Genomic DNA, 26,063 nt, shown 5'->3' with positions numbered 1-26,063 from the left:
CTTTTGGTCCAAGCTTAGATTTATTTCAGGCTCCCTGTCTACCTAAGGATGTGATAGATCTTACCTAGTTGCCCAGGACCTATTTCTGGCTCATTTTATATCATCTCTTTGTATTATAGTTGCTCATTTAATCATCATTTCATTCCCACTAGTCTCTAGGTCTGTGAAGACAGAGACATTTCCTGTCTTATTTAGCATTTCTAGATCCTAGTGGGGAGTCTGGCACATAGTAGGTGTTCAATAAATATTTTTGAATTAATGCAGAAATACATTCTCGACTTGTTCCACTGACTCTTAACAGTGAATCTGTATTTGCTTCCGCTTCCAATACTCAGGAGATGAGTACTACCATTTTTAGTCCTAAAGTCAGGCTGAGATTTCTCCTGGAGGATCTTATAAAGAACTCACTGTAGAGGTAATGAAAAATGTCTTTGGCAACCTCTGTGTTATGCAAATAATGAGGTTTATAGAGCTTATTCTTGTGAGGACCATCAATATGGTCTGCTGGCCTCACACGGTAATGTAATTTGATAATGAGTTCTCTGTAGGAGGAACTGTTGGATTGTTTTAGGTATATATTTCTCTGATGATCTGGCTTGGTCTAAGAATAGGTATTTTAATATCTGGGAGAGTGAGTAGCCAGAAAATCCTGTAAGTAATCCTGCCCTAAGTGTTGTTTCTGTTCTCTGTTGATTAATGTTTGTGACAATAAATTCATGCCCAGTACCAAGAACATAGTTCGTCTGTACTGTGAATCAAATATAGATATTTGGCTTATCTCAGTAAATCTTTCCAAGAAACCTTTGCGGTAGAAAAATTTTTTTAACCTTAATTTTAAAATGGAAAAAAGGTGGTAAGAAGATTCCTCTAGGTCATACAATGAATTAGTTATCCAGAAAGAGTTCCTTGTCTTTCCTATTTTCATCAATTGGCTTCCTTCAACAAATCCTTTAAGGGGCCCTAAGGTAGGACTTTTTTTTTCTCTATCACCGCAATTTATTAGTATATCTGGTTACTTAATATTGTGAACTGGTACAGGCTACGAGAGCCTCTTTTTTCTCAAGGAGGCAACAACCTTTAGAGCAAAAGTAATGTTGAGGTTATGATATACTTGGCACTGTTTTAAGTACCGTGCATGAATTACCTCATTAAATCCTCATAAACATTTTATAAGGTGGATCCTCAATGAGAGACGTTTTCTGAGGTAGATGTGGAGGCCCGGAGCAATTATGTACTTTGCTCAAAGTCATATAATTTCCTGTATGTGAAAAGGACACATGAGATGCAGAGGGAGATGTGAGAGAGTCCAATGCTATGATTAAATGATCTACCTGCCCCCAGCCTCTCAGATCAGTCTTTCTGTTGACTCAGTTGGAAGACAAAAGGTCTCAATTGTAAAGCTCATCTTCAGGTTTTGTTTGTTTTTTTAATTAGTAAAACTGTTGTGGGTGATCCTATCAGCAAAGACCCACTAGCTCAGGTTAGCTTGGGGCAGGTTTTTGGTTGTATAACTTGAAGAATTCTATCTGATTCTCCTTGAATACAAAAAAGTATGTATGTGAAATTCGTGGACTCACTGACCCGGTACTGTATACCAGGCCATTTTCTGACAGTGCGACTCCAAAGAGAACCCCCGAAAATGAGAAAGGGTGTCCTTGGGGAAAGGCAAGGTTGTAATTAGGTAGGGGGTGCCGGTGGTGTGCCATGCAACAAAATCTAGCAATTATCACTGGAACAGAGTCTCATCCTGTGCATATCTATGTGGGAAATGCAAAATTGACTGGAAATATAGAATCAAAGGGCTTTTAAAAAAATCAGTTTCTGCAACAATGACGTCTTCTTCAACTGTGAATTTGTAATGAATCTAGTGTCATACATCACCCAGTTCCTGTACTGCACTTGGCATTATATGTCTATGCATCACTTCATTCTGTAAAGAAGATACTGTCGACACTTTAAATATCAGAGTGTGCTGAGATTCAGCAAGATTATGAAATTTGCCCAAGGACGCATAGCCAGTAAACAATGGAACTGAAATTTGTAACCATTCTGTCTGATACATAAAGCCCCCTCAAGTTGATTCTCTTAACCCACATCACCTCTCAGATATAACTTGGTATAATTATGAGATAGTGGCAAAAACGGGCAAATTTTAGTATGGTGATATCGGATTTGCCACTACTGTTCCTACTTAATTTCTGTTTTCAATTTAACAATTTAACATGGGTGATATTTTTGTACAAAGGAAGTATGACATACCACTCTGAACACTGTTGCAAGGTTTTTGTTTTTGTTTTTAAATGCAAGCCGATGTTTACCACATTTTCTTGTTTTACCATAACCGATCATAGATACGCAAACATGACTGAACATATTGGTATGTTTTCTGCCAAACTATCCTTGCAAAAGTCATAAATCATTTGAAGGGTCACCAGATACTGTATGGTGCTGATATATTTAATTTTTTTAACAAAATATTTTAAAATGTTTATATAAGATTAGAAAAGCAGACTATATCCATATAAAAGTCAAGAGCATAAGAAAACCCAGCACCCCTCTGTGATCTTCAATTTAGCGGCTTTGCCAAAACTTCCCTAGCAGTCTGCACAGTAATGTGAATGAATCCCAAGGGACACCATTTTGGTAGCATTTAAGCATTGTACTATTTTTCATGCCCAGCATGGAAGATGCATTATGTATGCTTTATTTTTAGGATGCTGCTTTATTGCCACAGAGCTGTCATACCGAATTAAGGTAGCCTAGTTCCAGGAATTCTGTATGTCAAGGCTGCTTAAATGACAAACTGCAGGCACCCCACCAACTTCCATTTAAATTCATTGTAGATCCCAAGTTGCCCTCTGTCTTCCAACTTGCATTGCCTCATCTTATTATAAAGTAGGAGAAAAACAGTGTGTATTTCCCACTCTCTTTTCGAGTCCATGTGGGTACCACCATATTTGCTGGGTGATGGGGTAGTTGCCAGAGCAGGGGGATGGCACCTGCCCATTTCATGTTGTCTCAGGCTCTCAGGACAGAAACATTTTGCAGGGAATAATGAGAATAATCTAGATGCCCCTAGAATCTGAAAACACATTGACTCAAAATCCTAAAAGTCTTGGACATTTGTGCAAACTTTCTTAAAAGCTTTCTTTGGGAGTGTAGGAATCACATTTTATTGTTAAAAATCTGGACTGAAAGCACATTGTGTTATCAGAAAAGCCCTAAGGGTATTTCTTTAGCAATCAAATTGAGCTCATCAGCTTAATACTTTTCATTCATTGGTGAACAAAAGTTTGCTGAGCATCCGCTCCAGGGTCCCCTTGTTTGCTCACTACATACCTTCGTAGACAAGTGAGGGGACCTGGGGACCTTCTCTGCCATGCCTCTGCAGCTTGTCCCTTGATCCCACACGTGGCCGGGGTGGAAAGGACGATGAATGGTTACCACGGCGTGAAGGATGCATGTGCCTCTCAGTTCCAAGCAGTCTGCTCCCTGCTCCGGTATCACAGTCATCTTTTCTTCTTTTAAGAAATATGTTATTGAGCACCTACTCTGTGCCAGTGGCTCTTCTAGTCATTGGGGGCTACATCGGTGAACAAAACAGTCAAGAATCTCTGCCTTTTTAGAGCTGACACCAGTGGGCAGTGTGAGAGTTTGGTGGCCCGAAGGGCATCTCCGTCTGCCACTGGTGTCAGAATCTACTCAGAACCCTCCTGAGCTCAAGGTTATGGTCTTTCCATTAGGACTGAATCTCTGTTATCGTCTCTGGGTTGGTCTAAGGGCCACACAGGTACAGAAGGACAAGACAGCCTCGCTCCAGTTTCGGTTAATGGGCAGATATTGCAGTCATATTCTGTTGTAATTGCTAGCATTTACTTTCTTTGTGTGAGGCACTGTTTTAAACATGGGGAAAAAGCCATACACTGGTTCAAATAGCTTTGTAGTTAAGGGCGTGGATTGTCATATTAGTTTTCTAGGGCTGCCATCACAAAATACCATAGGTGGAGTGGCTTAAACAACATATGTTTATTTTCTCACAGTTCTGGAGGCTGGAAATCTAAGATCAAGGGGTCCACAGGTTTGCTTTCTTCTGAGACCTCTCTCCTTGGCTGGCAGATGGCCGCCTTCTCTTTGTCCTCACATGGCCTTTCCTCTGTACGTGCCCTCCCTCATGTCTCTCTGTGTTCAAATCTCTTATAGCAACACCAGTCATTTGGGATTAGGGTCCACCATAACGGTCTCATTTTCACTCTTTAACAGGGCCTCTTTAAAGGCCCTGTCTCCAAATACAATCACATTGCGAGGTACTGAGGGCTTCCACATATAAACGTGGGGGGAACACAATTCAGTTCATGGCAATTGACAATCTAGACTTCCTGAGTTTGAATCCTGATTCTACCACTTGTGAATCAAGTGGCTGTGTGACCTGGGATAAATTAACTTACTCGCTGTGTACCTTTTTTCTTCATTAGCATACTAGGGATGATGACAATAAAAATCATGATGATAACAGTACTTACCTCATGAAGTTGTGAAAATTAAGTGAGTTGATATGAAAAAAATATTCATAAAAGTGCCTAACACTTTGTAACACTCAGTAAATGTTACCTTTTATTTTCATCCAGTTTTAATGCTGATTTAGCTCTTGGTGATGTGTTTGCTTAGATTTTCTTTATTTGTTTATCTAGGTTAACATTTACTTGAACTAAGTAAACAGGCCCTAAAGTGGTCACTGAAAGAAAGTGCTTGGAGTTGAGAGTGGATTATACCAATATCTCCCATCTGTGGGACACTGAGCACTCTATATTTATTATCTCACGAAATTTCGTGATGGCCCCATATGTTAGGTTTTGTTAGACAGATTTTCTGTGGGAAAAAATGAGGCTCAGAAGATAACGCATGTCCTCCAAAGGCCCACAGGTCATGTGTTGCATGGTTGGAAGAACCCCATAGCCTTGTTCTTCATCACTGTGCTATCCTGTGCCCCATGGGCCCTCACCTCATGTGTTAGCCTCCAGTAGTTGTGGCCTGGGGCTTTTCCAGTTAATCATACAACCGGGTTGTAACCTGCTTTCCCCACTGCCTTGCAGTCTGATTCCTGAGTAGCCATGACGCCTTAACTACTCCCCTTCTCATGGTAGTGATCTGGGGTCAGGAAGAGAGAGGCAGATGGGAGTTCCCACCACCCTAATTTTCATTATTCCAGTGACTCACAGGATTATGGAGACCTGGGAGTGGACTGTTGAGCACAAGCTAGATGGAACCAAGTCATGGAAACCTCTGCATATCCTCACCTTTTTTTTCTCAAGTTTCTCTCTGATCTTTCTTAACTCAATTGAGAGTGAGGACAATTCAATCACAGCTTACTGTAAGGATGTCCCATTAACCAGACTTCGATTCGAGCCCGTTGACTATTCCTTGGAACTTCAGGGCTATAGATGAAAATTGAGGGATTCTGAAAAATTTGTTCATTCATTCTCCAACCCTTTTTTTTTTTTTTGGATTTATTTATTTATTTGACACAGAGCACAAGAGAGAGCATAAGCAGAGGGAGGTGGCAGAGGGAGAGGGAGAAGCAGCCTCCCCGCTGAGCAGAGAGCCCAACATGGGGCTTGATCCCAGGCCCCTGGGATCATGACCTGAGTCAAAGGCAGACGCTTAACTGACTGGGTCACCCGGGCACCCCCATTCTCCAACATTTTTGAGTGCTTGCTTTGGTGCAGATATCATGTCAGGCATTGGAGGTCCAAAGGTGATTAAGAAATAGTCCCTGTTCTTACAGAACACTCAGTTTGGAGGGTAGGAGACAGCTAAGCAACTGCACCATATAAAAAGGGTATGATATAAAAAAGGTATCTCAATGGAGATATTTTGAGGAGGACTTGCAGGCATAGAGGGGGAATATTTAGCTCATAATGTGTGTGTAGGGCGGTGGGTGGGGCATTGTAAAAACTTCTTGAAGAGCTAATATCAGAACTGGATATGAAGTCACTGTGGGTGGAGTGAGAGATAGGGTGGGTGTTGGAAGGGTAGAGAAAATAGATGTGTGAAAAACTTGTGAAGGCAGAGGTGCTTAGGAAACCTCAGAGCTCTGAAGGAGATGAGGGTTTGGGAGGGTTGTGGGCGGGGATGAAGTGAGATAAAGCTGTGGTCTCCAAAGTGGCTGGGTTTGATGTCATGTAAGGACATGGACTTTATCTTGCAGATAATGGGGAATCATTGAAGGGTTTGAAGAAGGGGAGTGATATAATGAGTTTCGCATTGTAGGAAGGTCACCCTGGGCAGGAATTCATGGCTCCTTTATCTACATTAATAAACAAGAAATTGCCCAGGACTGGGTCACCCCAACGTGACCAGGACCTTGTTCACAAAATATGATTGTTTGCAGAGGCTGGCACAGTGACCACATCATCACCACCCTCAGAAGTCACATTTGATTTCTGTTTTTCTAAATGGAATACCAAGACAGGAATTTTCTGGGAATTTTCATTTATATATATAGCAGAAGTCCAGGGCAGACCTAGAAAGCAGAAGTTCCTGTCCATTAGTCAAAGGTTCAGAAAAGAGAAGGACACTTTGTTTTTAAAGTAGAACTGATGATTTAGATTGTTTAAGTAGTTTGTGACGGCGGAAGTCATAAGACATTCTCCTTTCCTGCTTCCTCAGCTTTCACACTTAGCTAACTCTTAAGGAAATATGGAGATTATTTTAACTCAGTCCAACCTAGAGAAAGCAAGTCATAAAGTGAAAAACAGTTATATAAGTAAATAAATACTTTCTTTGTTGTTTGAAGAAATGTCTAAATCACCCAGAAATCTATTTCTGAGACAGGTCTCTGTATACAGGACTTGGTTGGCTATAGAGAAACTATACATATGAAATCTATAGAATTCTGTCTCTCCTTTTTTTAAATCATAAAAACCTCACATAGGTTTGGTTCTTTTAAATATTTGACAGTGCTATATTTTCAGTATTTCACTGGATTCTCACACAATCCTGAGGTAGATTTGGAAGGTACTCTTCTCATACCTTGGGGAACTCAGTGCCTGAGTCAAGGTGGCTGAGGAACTCGGCTCACGTTCTGTGGAGACCAGTGATCAGTCAGGAATGGAATCAACATTTGTGATTTCTTTTTCTACCACACTCGTACTCTTAGCTCCTTTTTAGTGAAGTTTCTTCCCCTTATTAACTGCGACATTTCAGCACAGAGCTATTCTAGTAGGGCACAGTAATTCTTCATTTCTTAACTGTGCACTGAAAGCTCCATCTTTATGTTAGTCCTTCACTTGTTCCCTTCAAACACTTGTTCAGCTGGCAAATATTTTTGTCTGATTGTCATTCTGTGTGCAACTTGTCTGTTTCTGAGGCCTTAGCTGGGATGGGGATCTTGTAAGGCCTCTGTGTTTGCTGTGCCTCACTGAATTCTTTCTGTCTGAAACCCGGGAACTCAAAGGTCCACTTGAGGATGATTGTAAAAACTTGTGTTTTGAATAAGTAAATTAACAACATTTAAAACCCTGAGCAGAATTAAAATGTCATCAAATCCTTCCAATTTTCTCCTCCCTCAAGGCTGTCCTGGAATCTTGCATTTCTGTTTTCCCTTCCCTCACGTTCACTGACTTGTTCACATTTACCAACTCTAAGCCAAGAGATCTTACTTGCTTCTTCACTTCAGTCTAATACTTTTAATTGCCAAAACCCTACTGGGAGAGACACTCCTTTTTTTTTTTTTTTTTTAAGATTTTATTTATTTATCTGACAGAGAGAGACATAGTGAGAGCAGGAACACAAGCAGGGGGAGTGGGAAAGGGAGAAGCAGGCTTCCCGTGGAGCAGGGAGCCTGATGTGGGACTCGATCCCAGGACCCTGGAATCATGACCTGAGCCGAAGGCAAACGCTTAACGACTGAGCCAGCCTGGCGCCCTGGGAGAGACACTCCTGAAAAATAGAGCAGACAGTACTTAAGGGATCATTAACAACTAGACACCTGCTACACTATCATTGGAGTTACATCAACACCAATAATTGCCTTTAACAATTAGAGATCTAAGGCATTAAGGTTTTCCTCCAGTGTGCTGTTGATAGTTGTGGTAGAAGCTGACAGAATTCATTTCCTATACAAAGATAAGTTTCAAATTTTGATTGGCTTTTGTTTTCTTGAATAGGTTTTAGAGAGTCGTTTTTGATGAAGGGCTCTGAGCTGAACTGCCACTTTCCTTTTTGTCTTGTTCACAAGGAGTCTTGGAACAGTCTTAGAACCTGGCCCATATGATAGAAAGGACTTTTGATTTCAGAACTCAGAATGTTTTTACTTATTTTTGTTCAGTGACAAATGCAGACAGACCCTCACAACTCCACCCAGCATGCTTAGCATTCACCTGTAGGTCAACAAAACCAGGCAGCCAGTGTTCAAAGTGAAGGGCATTTAATAAATCCAGGCAAAGGCGTATTGTGTATAGGACTCATTCTTGGTGAACATTCGCGTTCATCTTCTCAAAAGAATGTCTTCTTTGTGCTTTTGAATAGAGAATGACTTGGGGGAACATCAAAATTCAGGGGAAATATTCAGATTTTGGAAAAAAATAAGTTTTACTGGTAAGTCTCATTTTTTTAAGGCAGCTGTATAACCTTTAATTCACATGAACACCCACATATCTTTTGAAACCTGCTTTCTCACCACTCTGACAGAATTTTATCTCTTCACTGTTAAGATTTCTCTAGAGAGTGCAGTACTGCATCATTTTGACAAACCTGAATGTGAAGAGATGAATGCTCTTCATCTCTGAAACACTTCAGGGTAAGTTGCTTTAACCAGTTTCCTGTTTTCAGAGGCTATTTTTCTGTCATCCCTTCAGATCTATCAAAGTTCACTTAATTCTTTTAACAGCCATATTTTATAAAAAGTGGAATTCTTTTCACACTAGTACTGATGGCTCTGAGATCTGGAGCCATTCTCACTACCACTATTATCTCGAGGGCCATACGCTCTGAGACATAGGAAGGAGACCAGTGTGTGCAAAGGAACCACCCCACCCACGCTCAGCCTGAGAACTGCTACTCACCCTGCTTTCTTCTTGCTTTCTGGAAATCCCCCTTGCCTGAGGTACACGGATTTCCAGTAGGGCAGGATGGAACATTTCTATGTTACAGTCAGCATTCAAAATATTTTGCTGAGGGGACATGGGTGGATGTGCAGAAAACCCAAAATATTAATTGAAAACCAATTACTCCTAGCAGCTGAAAGCTCCCTTTGGCAGTTTGAGAACAGCTTTTTAAATAATAGTATAGAAAATGTATCATTCAGGAAATTTGATGTGCTAAAGTAGAGAAATGGCAAATGAAATACAGTATTCTCAAAGACTAGATCAGGGGTTGATACACTACAGTCTGTGTACCAAAGACGGCCCCTTGCCTGTTTTTGAGTGGCTTGTGAGCTCAAATGCTTTCTCCAAATTTTAAATAGTTGACAAAAATCAAAAGAACAATAACATTTCTATGACACTTGAAAGTGATATGAAATGCAAATTTCAATGTTTATAATAAAGTTTTATTGGAACACAGTCACATCCATCTGTTGATACATTGTTTTTGACTTCTTTTGTGCTGTAGGAGAGTTGAACACTTGCTGGGTCAATACTTGTGATGGAGACTGGACGGCCTTCAAAGCCTAGAATATTTACTACCTACCTTTGACAGAATGTGCTGACCACTAGGCTAGGTTATTGTATGACAGTTAAACTGACGCCATTTAAAAATATTTAATTATAAGAGAAATGTTTGTGGTAAAATATTTAGTAAAACAATCATGACAAACTGTATACATGAGACAGTCCCAAATAGTTTATTTTCCTTGCATAATTTTTGCCTCTTTCCCCCGGTGGAAATGTCAATGCCAAGAAGATAAATAGAAATTGGCATTTATTAATTAATTTATTTAGGTTCAGTTTCTAGAATAATGCTTGATGCATAGTAGATGCTCCATAAACAAATGAAGGCAGTCAAAGACTGACAGATTGTGTCATTGCATCATGTCTCTATGTAATAATAGTTATAGCAGAAGCTTTCTGGGATGTGCATATATGTTAGGCATCAGGTTGAGGACTGCAAATTCAAGAGCCCATTTAATCCTAAAAGCCTAAAAGGAAGGTACATTCTCACCCCCATTTTACAGAGGATGAAAGCAAGGCTTAGAGAGGTTGCTTAACTTGTCTAACGTTACAAAGCTAAGAGGTAATGTGACCAGAATTCAAAAGATCTGTTGGATTCCAGAGCCTAAGCTCTCACCAGAAGCTCTACTTCTTAAATTTCTAAAAACAATGTACATTTTGAGGTGAGAAAGAAAGGGATGGGAAAATACCAGAAGTCAGTATATAAATCACAGAACCAATTACTAAGCTCCTATCCTGAGCTTATAGATGATTTTTGTTTTCTTAGCTTTACATGTTAATGTTTTTCCACATTTCCCAAAATGAGTAGATTTGCTTTTAATTGCTTTAAAATAAGAAACAAATGTTTTAAAGGAAACGAAAAACAGCCCAGAAGGTTAACTGTTTCAATTGTTTATGTAGATCATTTCCCTGTTTCTCTGCGGGCCTCATGTGAATTGCTGAGGAAACGGCCCGCCTGTCTGTCTCCTGTATTGATTTGTGTTGTTGAGGTTCAGGATTAGGTTTCAACTCCGTTTGAATACTTCCTAGCCCTGAGAATCTCAAGTGCTGTCTGTGTATAACTTTAGTCCAGAGACACCGATGGGTAGAACTCCTTGGTGTTTATCTTTCGAAGTCTGAAGTACACATGTCTTTGAAAGCGATGCTGTGTCTTCCGCTCATATTTGGTTACATTGGTCTCTACACGTGTCCCACTCATGATGGACTGCTTTTTACCTGGACTTTACTATTATTATTTGTTAAATTGGCGTCGTATTTGGAGTCCACTCATTTAAAATTATATTTATGCAATAAATATAATTTATATTTATCTTATACCTAAGGAGACAATTAGGTCTGAGCAGCCCCAAAACCATTTAGGAAAGTCAAAGGAAAGAAAAAGGGAAAATGTCTTTTGGATCTATGTTCTTTCTCTATTTTTTTTCTTGATTGAGTGTTGGTGACTGTGGCATACTTCCCCAAATCCAAAGGACTTCTTGCAAACCCAGGCTGAAATTGCAAGGCAAAAAGGAGGAAGATTTTTCTTTTGAATAAAACTGGAATGTAGGTGATCCGAATGACCAAGAGAGCACTACTAAAATTACTGAGGTCACAGTAACAGCAAATTGAGGAGAGGTTAGAGTAGACGACTGTTTCCTGTAGTAAAGACTAGGCAGAGATAAGAGCTCTACAAAAGGCAAACAAGCAAGATGGTAAAAATAAATGTCTTTATCCAAAAGGAATACAGTCATAGATCGAGAGCCCCTCAGGTTATTTTAAAGGGTTTTTAAAAATTCCTCTGATGTGTCTTAGACATTCCAGTCATAATTTCAGAGGCTTCCATTGTCCAGGCCTGTTAAGAATGAGTCTAGTGGGCTTTTCCAGATCTTTGTGACTCCCCCCCCCACCAAGAGCATCATTCTGATTTTTAACCATAAGCAAAGCCACTTAACATCATCTCTCAGTGACTTTATTTGTCAGAAATGGGGGCTGGAAAGTGATGTCATTGGTTTTAAGCTTGAAGTGTCATATAATGGACCTTCGTGGTCTTCCCTGTTTATAACTTCACTTGGGCTCATCATTCTTTATACAGTCTAGCAGTGGCATTTCTAAACTATTAAGAGTGAGACAAAGGGTGCCTGGGTGGCTCAGTTGGTTAAGTGACTGCCTTCGGCTCAGGTCATGATCCTGGAGTCCCGGGATCGAGTCCTGCATCAGGCTCCCTGCTCAGCAGGGAGTCTGCTTCTCCCTCTGACCCTCCCCCCTCTCATGCTCTCTCTATCTCTCATTCTCTCTCTCAAATAAATAAATAAAATCTTTAAAAAAAAAGAGTGAGACAAAAACAATTAGAATGACAGATTTTTTTTTTTTTTTTTTTTTTTTTTTTTTTACATATCATCTATGGGCTTGCAGTTGAAGAAATGCATTTGCTTAAATGCACTTTGTGAGGTTATGTGTGAAAAAATGATCCGTTACTGAGAGCGTTACTGTTTCCTTCAGAGAAGGAAAAAAGTTTCCATCTTGCTTCTTTTTTCTTTCTTTGGAGATTATAGTAGCTGGTGTGAGCCATACAATTTCACTTTTAAATTTGCGACTTCCAAAAAATTCTTTTTCCATGGCCTCAGAAAATCAGACAGTTGTTATTACAAAGAGAGAGCAGCCCCTCTCAGACATTGAATAGACAATTATAAATGACTGGATTCTTTCCCTTTTTGTGGTGGCTGCTTTTAGATGTGGAATAAAACCACATTGACCAGAACACTGTTATTGGTGATTAGTGGCTTATTCCTGCGCCACATCAATAAAACGTCTTGTCTCAAAAATCTTTCCTTTCATTGTCTAACAGGGACATTGGAATATCATCTAATCAAACTTTTTTGGTAGGTGAGGGGGTCAAGCTGTGAGGGACTGCCTAAAGGCTCATACTGAGTCATGCTAAACATGCTAAAGCGAGTTTGGTTTTGTTTTTTTTTTTGGATTCTGTAGATGGCCGCCCATGTCCTCTCATTCTCTGGGACTCATCTTTATCTCCAACAAGTAATGAGACCCACTCTTCTGTTAAGCTCACCTGGGGAACTTACCAACAGTCGTTGAAACAGAAGTGCTGGCAGAATGGTCGAGTACCCAAGCCTGAATGGGGTTGTACTGAAATACATCACCACGAGTGGTCCAAGCTAGCACTCTTTGATTTTTTGTTACAGGTAAGTTTATCAAGTCAAGTAAGGGGTTATCTAAGGCTGACACTGAGTTACGTAAGTCTAACACTAAGGGATTTTCTACAGCTTGAATTTTCACGAAGCCAGAGTTTAAGTTCTATAATGCTATATTTGGCAAGTATAATACTACACTGCAAAATTGTATATTCTTTTGGGAAATATTCAGAAATGTCCCTCAGCTCTTATATGAGTTTCTGAAGGAGTAATTCTTCAGTATTTCGGCCCTGCCATAGTCATACTCATCGTACATCCAACTTACTGAGGAAACCCATCAACAACTCTTCAAGGTGCATGGTCTTCCCTCATTTGTGAGGTGAGTAAACTGATGTTTCATGAGGTGAAGGAACTCACCCACATTCTGACAACTACTAAAAGCTGGAGTTGGGGTTTCCTGGGACCTGTTGATGGTAAAAATTTGTCTTCTTTTCACACTGTATTTCCATCATTCCATATTATGTTTCGATGGTCACTCGGTTATATAGTTTACAGCCAACATTTCTCTTGTTTTCTTTCTAGTAATTTTTTTGTAAATATTTCATTAAGATCAGGCATTGGAGAATAATAGAATAATAAATATTGACCATCTACATAAGTGAGTGACACAGAATGTCACAGGTGTCTTATAACTCTTATCTCCTTTTGATAAAGATCTTATGACTCTCTTCATCCCCTCATTCTGATTACTGCTTTTCCTTTCCTCCATTTTAGAAAAACCTGTAGGCTGCTATTGTTGCATTGCTAATTAATATTTTGTGGAAATTTAGGACTGTCTTAGGACATTTGTAAAACATTCTCCTTTTGTTAATTCCTGTGTGTGTGTGTGTGTGTGTGTGTGTGTGTGTGTGTGTGTGTGTGTGTGTGTGACATTTTGGGAAGGCACTAGAGAGGGATAAAAATGTAAGAAGGAAACCAGAGTCACAGAATTTCAAGGGATTAGGAACTTTCAAGAAGAGGATGATTTATGGTGTCAGTGTTGCAAAACCACCAGTGAGAACTGAGCCGGAGAGCAGGCCAGCAGAACTGGCAAGGAGGCAGTCAGAAGTCACCAAAAACTGTTGTAGAGTTCAGCTATGAGGCTCAGACTGGTCTTAAGCATTGTATATATATTATCTCATTTTTCCATTTAATTAACATACTAACTCTGTGAGATAGGCATCTTCTCTCCATTTTATGGGTTGGCAAAAGGGATACTGAAGCATAAAGAGGTTATTATAAAGAACTGTGGAAAATCTGAGATCTTACCTTTCTCACAAGCTAACAAATTAGCCAGCCACATGTTCATAGATGCTAGCAGAGGACAAAACATTCCTGGGTCAGAGGCAGCAGATAACTTCATTACTCGTGGTATAGCAAGTGGCATGAGCTTCATGTTCCTTTGCCCCTCATGTCCCATTGGGATGAAAGAGAGTAGCCCTGGTGAATGCTGCATGTAGGGTTTTGTGTCACTACAGAGGAACTCTAAGCTTAGGAAACCCCCAATCTTATAAGAGGTTGCTAGCAAACCTGTCCAACATTGCCCCAGAAGGAGAAATTATCTTTATTATCTTGGTGAAGAGATAAATCAAATCTGCCTTTCACATCAGTGGGAAACACTCTTTGTATTTCCCAAGGTTGTTTGCTATACTAACATCCTTGAAGAGACAGTACAGAGCAAAACCTCATCTAAGATGTGCAGAAATGCCATGGAGAATTGTTTCTCACAGTTACCTAACTTGTTTGGTATTACAGAGCTAGGAAGCTCCCAAATAGAGAATTTGGCAGGTTTGGCTGACACTAGATTCTATATTTTTAACCATTATTGTATGGCAACTACCAGGGTATCCTTAGGTTAATGAAGGGAGTTGGTGTGATAAAATGTATTAGCAATAAAGTGAAGAATGAGTGAAGATCTCTAGGGCTAAGTCGGTAAAGGTACTTACTATGAGGCCAGGTGTTTGGGGAGTAGTCAGTATAGAGGTTGAAGTTCCTGAGGGTGATGACTAGAGGCAGGAGGGAGAGGAGATCCATGAATGTGTCAGTGAAGTCTATGAGAAAGGGAATGACCTTGAGGTTTGTAGCTGAAGAACATAAGAACTAACCTACACTGAAGAGGGCAAACCCTTTTAGAAGTTGTCTCTAATGACATTTGTTTTAATTCTGGAAACTTCGACTAAATCTCCACCTACCTTCTGTCTTTGTCATTCTCCTTTCTGTTGAGAAAAACTACAACTATCATTCAATCAATGATGATGTGTTTATGCAACATCTATTGTGCATGATACTGAAGAAAACTGAAACAGAGGTAGCAAAGTAGAAAAGGCGATTATCCCCCCCTGCCCTACCCCAAGTTTGGTTTTTTAAAAAATCACTAAGGAAAGTATAGTATGAAACAAAAATAGATACATGTAAGTAGGGCTGGATGAGACAATAAAAAAGTTCTTACCGGTATGAGGTTAAAAAAGGGAGAGGGCTTTGCCATAAAATAGTAAAGGAGGAAGAGTTTGAGTAAGATTGCAGGCTATAAATGATAAAGAGGGTAGGCACAGATGTGAGGAAGGACATGGGGTTGGCAAGGTTCATATGATATTTAAGGCATCCCAAATATACCATTTGTCTGAAACAGAGTCACTTAGGGGAGTAGTGATGCTCCCTGCCTATAAGAGATATGACAGATCATAGAGGAAGAGAGCTTTTTTTCACAAGAGGTGTGTTCACATTGTAACTCTTTCTGTTCATTACCTTGACTAAAGAGGAATGAATTCCAACTGAGCCACAGTCTCCAGAGTGCATCAGCAGCTTTTATCATTGTGTCCATTGTCTGTGGTCTCAAGGATGAATGTAGACACATCACTATTATAAGTTTTCAAAGAAGACAAATATTTTAAGTCCTTAAACTAATACTATTAGTAATCTAACAATTATATAACACTTGCTATGTGCTTGGCACTGTTCTAAGCACTCTGTACTGAGCACTAATATATTAACTTATTTAATCCTCGTAACAGTCCTATGAAGTAGATCTTATCATTATTCATATTTTAGAAATGAGGAAATCAAGGCAAAGAGAAATTAATTAAGTTGGCTAGAGTCACATAGCTGGTATCCAATAGAATCTGGAGCCCAACTGAGGAGTTCTGGCTTAAGAGACAAACTTCTAAGCAATGCTTCCTCCTATTCATTGTGTAGGGCAATGGCACCATCATCTTCCAATTTCCCAAGTCAAAAACTTGGGAGTCATTTATATGCCTTGTGATACTTACCCTCACATCCATACAGTGACCAAATCCTTGATACCTCCCCAAGCCATCTTCTTTTACGTATGGCTTGTGCTCCTAGCTTAGTTCAGGCTTTGTCATTTATTACCTGGATGACCTCCTCCAGTCCACTCAAACTGTGTAGGCCAAGATCACCTTTGGCTTGAGATATTGGGCATCAGGCTGCTGCTAACTCTGAGGGAACTTCTTCTATTGTAGGTCAGTTCTAATTGTAATCTACCTTCTTATTCCTTCTGCCTTTGGGAGATTGTGGGGGTGTCTTTCACATTCTTGATAATCCATGAAGATGTGATCTCTGCAGGACTTTACTAGAACCTGTCCAAGTTATGACACCAATATTGGAGTTCCCAATTTTGGCTCTGGCTAAAGCACTGAATCTAAGTCAGAAAATTCGATTGTTAAGAGTTACTTTGGTTGGTATCTATATATCAAATTATATATGTGAGGATGGCATCTGTGAGAATAGACTTACAGTTTTTCATTAATCCAACATTTACTTGCTTCCCATAGTGCAACAGACAAAAGGCTAATTTCCAGTAGATGCTGCAGCGTTTTACAATTTTACCAGTAAGGTAGGAGAATGAGCGTTTTCCTCTTTCTTGCCGACCTTGAGAGGTGGAAAACTGATTAATATTTTTACTAATTTTATGGAGAGTAGCAGGGTGTTGTTTATACTTCCGGTTTTATCATTATGAGTGATATTGAGGATATCATATTTTCAAATACTCATTTATAGTTCATTTTTTGTGAGTTGCCTATTCATATCATTCCTCTTTTTATTGCATTCCATAGCTTTTCCTTATTGATTTATAAAAACATTTTGTATATCTTGAAAATTAGCCATTATCAATCCTATATATCTCAAATAATTTTTTCACTTTGTTGTTTTTCATTTGACTTCGCTCACAGTAGATATTACTCCAGAGAAATTTTACATTTTTTATAAGATTGTATCTTAGTTGGCCTTTTTACTTCCTGTTTTTAGCATCATACAATGTTTATAGAGAGATGTTTATTAAAAATATTTGCTGAACAAATGAATGAATAAATGAACATATGTAGGCCATTTTTCATGAGTACCGTAATGTTATCTTTTATACAATAATCCTTCTCATCAATTACACTGAGATGTTTACTTTAAAGTCAAATATATGCCTTATTTAAATGGTGATTGGGAATGTGTTGGGAGTGTATTGGGTGGAGTTTGTTAACAATCTTAGAAAAGTTCTGCCTGAAGTAAACTAAAATCACTTGTTCTATGATGCTACAACAAGGCAAGAGAATACAGAACTCAGTTGTTAATTTTCTGTACACAACATTCTTTTTGTTTTACCCAATTAACAAATCTACATTCATAAAGGCTATGCCATTTTACTGGGTCTGTAAAATGTGATAGAGGCACAAATAACCTTTTATTCTTGAAGCGTGGGGGTATGAACTGCAGAGACAAAAAGTCACCTCCGTTAGGATGCCAAAGAATAGTATTCTAGAGAGAATTTGAGTTTTTAAGACTTGGAAAATTTCTATCAAAAGGTCATATAAAATAACCAGAAAAGATTTAGGATGTATAAAACTTGCTTTTTGAGCTCATAGTCTGTATAATGGTTAGGAACCGGGCTTCTGGAACCAGTCTGCTAAATTTCAATCCAAATTACCAATACTAATTTTTTAACATTGAGAAGTTACTTAACCTCTCTCTACGTTGGTTCCCTCAGGAGTAATAATATTGTTTATAGAGAGGGCTATTGAGAGAATTCAATATATTTACACACATGAAGGATTTAGAATAATGCCTGGTACGTAATAGGTTCAGTGAGTGTTACATGTTAAGAAATTGATCATCCAGAAATAATAGTAGAGGTTAATATCAATATAAGAATTAAAGTATTTTATCATTATTTTTATTCATTAAATTGTAAGTCATTCCCAAATCATTATATTTTTCTACTCTTATGTACTTATATTAGAGATCTTAGCCTATTAAGTTTTAATTATTTTTGACTAGTGTGTCTTTTTTAATAAGCTGTGAATTTCTCAAGGGCAAGTCCCTGTCTTATCCAACTCTGTAACCTTTCAATTAGTAGCAGAGTATGTGAGAATGTCACACTCAGGGCGTTATTTATTTATTTTTTGATCAAAGAAAACTACCTCATTATATTAAAATATTAAATCAAAAGTATCAAATTAAAAATGTTAAAGGTGAAAAAAACAAAGTGTAATTTCAATAAAGAAATAAAGTTTTGTTAAAATAAGATAATTAGAAGTTTAGAAAATGAAAAATCAAATGAGTAGAAAATATTTAATATTTTTAACTATTTAATGGAGTTCTTCCTGTACTTATATTTTCTAAGAATAACTGTTTATTTGATGAGCAATTAAGGAGTGTTTAGTACAGGAGGACTAACAGAGAGATGTGTTTTGGGAGATATTTGCTTCCACCTTCAACAAAATAAGTTACATATATTTCTTTCCACTTGGACTTGACAGACTTTTTTGGGCCCTTTTCTGTCCCAGACACTTGGCAGGTTTAGTGCTGGTGATTAGATGGATGAGATGCTTCCCTGACCTCCAGAATTATGCAGTCTAATAGCAGGGATAGATAATCATAACAGAATGTATCAGGTGGCATAATTGAGTTAAGTTTAACATCCTTTAGAAACAAATAAGATGCTACTAATTCTTCAAGATGTGTAGACAGTGTGGACAGAGAATGTGACATTTAATCTAGAAACTGAAGACCTTGCAGAAATCAGGTGAGTACAGGAGACAGGAAGAGAGTTTCAGAGAGAGGGATTCTAACAAAGGGCTAAAGATGTGAAAAAGTTCAGAGTGGGAAAAATTATGCTTATGGAAATTTATTGTTCCATTAGGTAGTTTTCCCCCAGGTGGCTGTGAGTAATAAACTTATGTTCATAAATTCAACGAACAATAGTATGAATCGGTATGTGTTATCCCCCTAGAGTTATCTTTTATCAGGCAACTCTCCTAGCTCTTACCTGGCTTCTAATGATTTAGTTCCTGAATATAATGCATTAGATTAATGGATATTAATCTTTGACCTATTCTCTTCCACTCTTTTTTCTATGAATCATTTTTTTTTTACTTAATGATATGATAATAGTAAAAGTAAAAATTCCAATCAGCTATCATCTAAACAAGAGAAAATATAACTTTTCACTAAAAGAATATTTGTTTCTGTGGGAATATCCAAATGCTAGGCAAAGAAGGATTCCAGTTGTGGCCTCCATGATAGATTATGAAGGTCTTCCAAGCATCCCTTCCTTTTATCCCTACCACTCAGTGCTCAAGGATTTTGCCTCCAACTTTCAGAGATCACTCACAGACAGGTGCTCTGACAGCAAGAGGCATACTGATCCAGGGTCTTGAACACTGGGATTTCTAATAGTTTGGGTCAGTTTCATTGTTTTGCAGAAATAGCACATTGCCAATCCAAGTAGCCTGTAGCATTGTATTTATTGTTAAGTCCGAGCAAGCAAATAACATAATTTTTTGTTCATTTGCTAGCAAACAGTGAGACATGATATGAGTCAGATACTGTCTTGTCTTCAAGTAGCAAAGAAAGTGATTAGCTTTGGCAATATTGGTTAATATTGGTTGCTGAGTTGACAGGGATTGAGGGAGCAAAGATGGCCAAGGATTAGAGGGTTTCGAGAAGACATATTACTGCTTCTAATTGTTGAAAAATCTTCCTAATTTCTTTTTTTTTTTTAAGATTTTATTTATTTGAGAGAGAGAATGAGAAGGAGAGAGCACATGAGAGGGGGGAGGGTCAGAGGGAGAAGCAGACTCTCTGCTGAGCAGGGAGCCCGATGCGGGACTCGATCCTGGCACTCCAGGATCATGACCTGAGCTGAAGGCAGTCGCTTAACCAACTGAGCCACCCAGGCACCCCCTAATTTCTTTTTATGATGAGAATCACAGTGGTTCACCTTATTAGAGAGAGTCACTTACTAAGGTAAAGGACATGGGAGTGTGATATTCTAGGCATTAAAAATGACCAACTCTAAACTTCGAAGGTACAGATGTGCTAAGAACTAAAATATATTGTGGTTTCCGCAGAGTTTTAATTGTATAAAGCTAAGTGTCCCCTTTCTTATACATGAAATTCAAATGTCTGACTTACTATACACATGTTCATGCTTTGTCACTAGGAGAAATTATTTTCAGTATTATTGATGCTATAATGCAAGGGATTATCTTATTTAGAGAGGTGTCAGAAGAATAACCAAATTATTTTGTGACATATACTTTTATTCTTCTAAGTACTACTTACCATACATGAGCAAATTGGCCAGAAAAGCTGGTATTTACTGGGCACCTATGTTTAGATATATAGAGACAGGGGAGGTGATATAAAAATGTTTACAGATTTGCTTCTGTATCAAAGAATATAGAGATTTTTGCAGAGAAAAGGATATAGATGAAATGGCTAACCTATGCCAAGAAAATATGTTTATTAAGGAAGGATTTGGGCTATCTTACTGGTTTGAGGAGGTTTGACTTATATATTTTTATTCAGTTATTTTTTTATACAACTTAAATTCATGACTTCATTTTTAAATAAGTCATCACAGTTGGAGAGGGCACAAAGAACATTTTTATGCAAATGTAGCAAAACAATACTTCACTTTCTTAAATAGCAAATGGTCATGTCAACTTGTCAAACTTGATATCTAGAAGCAGAATTGTCACCTCATGCCCTGACAGTTTGCCCCCTTGACTTACCTGTTTCTACTCTGCCATAATATTACTATTTTAAAAATCTGTCAGGTCAGAAATTTTTGAGTCATCTTTGAATCTTCCTTTGCTTTGTGCCTCATATTCGAGTAGCACTAAACTTGGACAGTTCCTCAGAACCACTCCAATTATGTTTCCCTTTTCATCCCTCCTAATGCTATCCTGATCAAAATCTTATCAGTATAGGTCCAGATGTTGTAAGAGACTTCTAGCTGATCTCCTGTCTCTATCTCCCTCAACTGCAACTTACCGTGTAAACCATTGCTGAGTTTATTTTTCCTACTTTCCTTTAAATTGTTTTAATTGCTTCTTGCAAAAATAAAAAAAAATAAAACTCTGAAAACTTCCATTTGATTGGAAAATATTTTTTCTAATTTTAATTTTTTTTAAAGATTTTATTTATTCATTTGAGAGAGAGAGAGAATTAGTGGGGGGGAGGGGCACAGGGAGAGGTCAAAGCAGACTCCCCACTGAGCAGGGAGCTAGCCGCTGGCCCGATTCCAGGACCCAGACATCATGACCTGAGCCAAACGCAGATGCTTAACTATCTGAGCCACCCAGGTACCCCTGGAAATAAATTTTAAATGCCTTAGTGCATTAGGGTTGCCTGGGTGGCTCAATCGGTTAAGCGTCTGCTTTCAGCTCAGGTCATGATCCCAGGGTCCTGGGATTGAGTCCCGCTTCAGACTCCTTGCTCGACGGGGAGCCTGCTTCTCCCTCTCCCTCTGCCTGCTTCTCCCTCTCCCTCTGCCTGCCGCTCCCCCTGCTTGTGCACACTCTCTCTCTGACAAATAAATAAATAAAATCTTCAAAAAAAAATGCCTTAATGCATTAAATTTTTTGTATGAAAAAACTTAAACATACACAAAAGTAAATGAACCCTCAGGTACCTGTCATCCAAATTCAACAATTAATAAACTCATGATCAGGCTTGTTTTATCTCTATGCCAGTCTACTCCCTATGCCCACATTAATTTGGAGCAAATCCCAGACATCATATTCTTTCATCCATAAATATTTCAGTATCACTAGAAAATAAAACATAAGCATATAACTATTATAACACCCAAAAGAACAATTAGCAATAATTCCAGTAACATATTCAGTAACTGGTCTAATTTTTAATTGTCTTATAAATGTTTTATTTACTTATTTGTTTGCTTGCTTATTTATTATTTCAGTTTGTTTATTTGAACCAGGATGCAAATAAAGCCTGCACTTTGTGATCAGTTGATATGTCTTTTAATCTATAGACTCCACATCCACCTCTTCCTTTTTTTTCCTTACCAGTTTACTTATTGAAGAAAGCATTTGCCTTGTTCTCTAGAGTTCTAGATTCTGGAATTTGCTGGTTGTACTTCCACGATGTCTTTATTTGTCTTCCTGTCACCTGTATTCCATAGACATTGGTGTGGAGTTTAGAGACTTGATCAGATTTAGATTTAACTTGTTTTTGCAAGACTTCTACATAGATGGTTGTATATTCTACTAGGAGAGATAATGTCTGGTTGGTTTTTCTTTTTTGTGACAGTAGTAGCTATGGATGCTCAGTGTTGATCCGTTAATTCACTAGACATTGAGAAATGGGGATATTCTAGTTCTCTCATCACGTCTTCATTTATTAGTTGGAATACTTCTCTAAGGTATAATTTCCCTTCATCTCTTACCTGGTTCTCTAGTGGTAGAGTTGATATAATACCTGGTTGTCTAGTGGTACAATTTATATACAAAAATGTAGGGGCGCCTGGGTGGCTCAGTTAAGCATCTGCCTTCAGCCCAGGTCATGATCCCGGGGTCCTGGAGTCAAACCCTGCTTCGGGCTCCCTGCTTCTCCCTCTCCCTCTGCCTGCAGCTCTCCCTGCTTGTGCTCTCTCTCTCTCTCTCTCTCTCTCTGTCAAATAAATAAATAAAATAAAATAAAAAAACCCAAAAATGTTAGCATTTCTTTTTCTTTCTTTCTTTTTTCTTTAAGATTTTATTTATTCATTTGACAGAGAGAGAGAGAGAGAGAGCACAAGTATGCAAAGTGGCAGGGAGAGGGAGAGGGAGAAGCCGGCTCTCCACTGAGCAGGGAGCTGGACACGGGGCTCGATCCTAGGACCCCGGGATCATGACCTGAGCCAAAGGCAACCACTTAACCGACTGAGCCACCCAGGCGCCCCTTGTTTACATTTCTTTTAAGAAACACCATGAACTGACCTTTTTTTTTTTTTTAAATTGCAAAAGTTTATTGTCTAAGAAATGTTTATGGCACTCCAGGTTGACAAGCACACAGAAAGACAATATGCGTAATTACATTAAAATCCAAAATTGAGGCAAAAAGAAATGAACTGACCTTCTAACTTCCTTTCCATTCTTATCTGCTCATCTGCCATGATCTCTTGTAGTACTTCTGTACTGTAGGCTGAGAACCCTGTAGTTAGCAAACACGTAAGGAGGTATGTGTTTGTTAACTGCAGGGTTGTGTGGGCCTCTGTGTGTGTGTTTTTGTGTGTGTGTGCACGCATGTGTGTTGTGGTTTGGTTTACACACTGTCTATTGGACCCCCCCGTCCCCACTTTGCCCATGCTTTACTCACCACTGCTTCTACTCTCCCATCTAATGTACAGTCTGGCCCTCAAACTCCAATCAAATCCTTTCTCTACAAAGTCTTCTAGAACTAACTCAATCATATTAAGCTCCCTTTTTCCCCTGAATTTCTAACATCTTTTTAAAAAATGTTCACAAGTTTTCAGTACGTTAAAATCATAGGGGAACAACACAGAATTGTATTGATGTAAAACAGAGGTAAAACAATAGTATTGTTTGTTGTAAAGCTGGATTCATAGCCCAGCTTCTTCAATAGTCAGCTCTGTAATCTAGGGCAAGTTTGTAATCTCTGAGCTTTGATTCATTTATTACTTAAATGGAGAATGATCTTACTTCACTTGGAGACTGATGTGAAATGAAATGCTTATCACATGAAATGCTTATCATGATACCTGGCTGCCTACGGTCTGAATGTTTGTGTCTCACCAAAATTCATACATTGAATCTTAGCCCCCAAGGTGGGGTATTGGGGGGTCGCTTTGGGAGGTGACTGGGACATGAGGGCAGAGTTCTTATGAGTGGGATTAGTACCCTTGGAAAAGAGGCCTGACAGAGTTCCCTAGTCTCTTCTACCAGATCAGGACGGAGTGAGATATTGGCAGTTTGCAATCAGGAAGAGGGTCTTTACCCAAACAGACTGTGTTGGCACCCTGATCTCACACTTCCAGCCTCCAGAACTGTGAGGAATAAATGTTTATAAATTACCCAGTCTGTGGTATTTTGTTATAGCAGCGCAAATGGACTAAGGCATTGGCAGATAGAAAGTACTCAATAGATCAGCACAGATATCATCTAGAATCACCCTATTTATACGAATTTGAATGTACATATGTACACATAGCTGTGATTTCCTGAATCTCCAAATACTGCAGGTCCTTTGTGTAGTAGGGCTCATGTCTGTTTTTCTGTGAATTTTCTGCAGTAAAGAGCTGCTCATTATAGCATTTGATGCTATGTAGGAAACCATGAGATCATATAAGGTTGTTTCCATGGACCTGCCATTCAGGTCAAATTGGGATAAAAGGGTTGTCATTTTTGCAGAAATGAGGGAATTTCAGAGAATACATTCTTACATGTTTGTTAACTGCAGGGTTCTCAGCCTACAGAATATGGGAAGCTAGTTGGGATTATATTCTGAGGTTCTGTTCCTCAAGGTCTCTAGTCTCTTTGTTGAAACATAAAACAACAAAAACAGCACCCCCCCTGCCAAAACTCAAAGAACAAAGACTAACATAACAAATACCATGTTTCTACCTTCTAGGATTATCCTGTCAGCCTTTTTTTTTTTTTTTTTTGCATGCTTGCTTTTATAATTTACTTTAGAAATATCAACACATTAAAAATAAGTTAAACTCCCCTTTGACCATCTCTTCAAGTTCCCTTCCTGCTCTGTCTCTAAATAGATGATCACTGTCATGAGATTAGTATGCATTCTTTCAGCCAATTTTAAAGTAATTTTAGGGGGCGCCTGGGTGGCTCAGTTATTAAGCGTCTGCCTTCGGCTCAGGTCATGATCCCAGGGTCCTGGGATCGAGCCCCACATCGGGCTCCCTGCTCCGCGGGAAGCCTGCTTCTCCCTCTCCCACTCCCCCTGCTTGTGTTCCCTCTCTCACTGTGTCTCTCTCTGTCAAATAAATAAAATCTTTAAAAAAATAATTTTATATGCATAATAAGTGGGTATTTGTGTGTTTTAAAAAACTTATGTACTTTAAGTGCCTTTGGCCATATGTTATTCCTGTCCTTTTAGCAATTAGAGAGAAGCAGGGTTTAGGCAGGCTGTGGTTTTATGATGCCAGAAAAAGGAATGTTGTGGGAGGTGGCTATCAGGGAGTTTCTGTTACTGAGAACATAGGTCTTACAAGGCAGCAGCTAAGAAAGTTTGCTTAGATCGAAACAGCGTCTTAATATAACAAACACCTTAGGGCATTTATTTATTGCTTCTGGCCACTTTGACATATGAAAGGCTTTGCTTGGCCTCGTAGGTGTTTTATTTAGATAGTTTACTTTATAGGCATTGTTCTTTTTCCTGTTCTCATAGCTTAGTACTTTTTATTTTACTTTATAAACAAAATTCAGGACTTATAAACATACAGGACACTGCTCATGAATTCATTTAAATTGAACAAACTTGAATTGGGGAATTTCTGTGTTCTCTTTAGACAATTCCTAGTCAATCTGTGAGACTCGGTCATCATTTGAGATTTTGTAACTTGGCTTTGAGTCTGACACAATGTCATTTCTATGCCTGGGAACTATTGTACTCTTGTTTCTCAGTGTGATTCCTTTCCAGATGTCCTCTTGGTTAATCCACACAGCCAATTCCCCTTTGACTATTCATGGAATACATCCCATTGACACATGCTGGCTCCTTCAGAATCCTCTCTTCCAAAGAGAGTCTGATGTAGGAAGTCTGTGAAACCCCTCTTCCCTGAAGGAACTGACCTGCTAGATTGTACCTGCCCCCTTAACAGTTAGGCCTTCTCAAAACCTTGGGGAGATTAGGAAACCAACAGTAGAATTATATTGGCCTGTATTTCAAAAGGCAAATAGTTTCACTTTTTATGGCCTTTAAGTGGAATGTACGTCTGCTGCTAAAAATT

The 26,063-nt window shown here is 38.8% G+C and overlaps 1 protein-coding gene across 2 annotated transcripts in view; it reads left to right on the top strand.

The window, feature by feature from the left end:
* Nucleotides 1-26,063, top strand: part of GASK1B (golgi associated kinase 1B) — a 48,790-nt gene that overhangs the window by 4,868 nt on the left and 17,859 nt on the right. For both annotated transcript variants that reach the window (XM_027598841.2, XM_027598842.2), the window contains exon 3: nt 12,633-12,847. In XM_027598841.2, coding sequence (XP_027454642.1) covers nt 12,633-12,847 — 215 coding nt within the window. The remainder of the gene's footprint in view (nt 1-12,632; nt 12,848-26,063) is intronic.

Source organism: Zalophus californianus, chromosome 2, assembly GCF_009762305.2.
Source record: "Zalophus californianus isolate mZalCal1 chromosome 2, mZalCal1.pri.v2, whole genome shotgun sequence".
Lineage (NCBI taxonomy): Eukaryota > Metazoa > Chordata > Mammalia > Carnivora > Otariidae > Zalophus > Zalophus californianus.
This window is presented reverse-complemented; position numbering and strand designations above follow the sequence as displayed.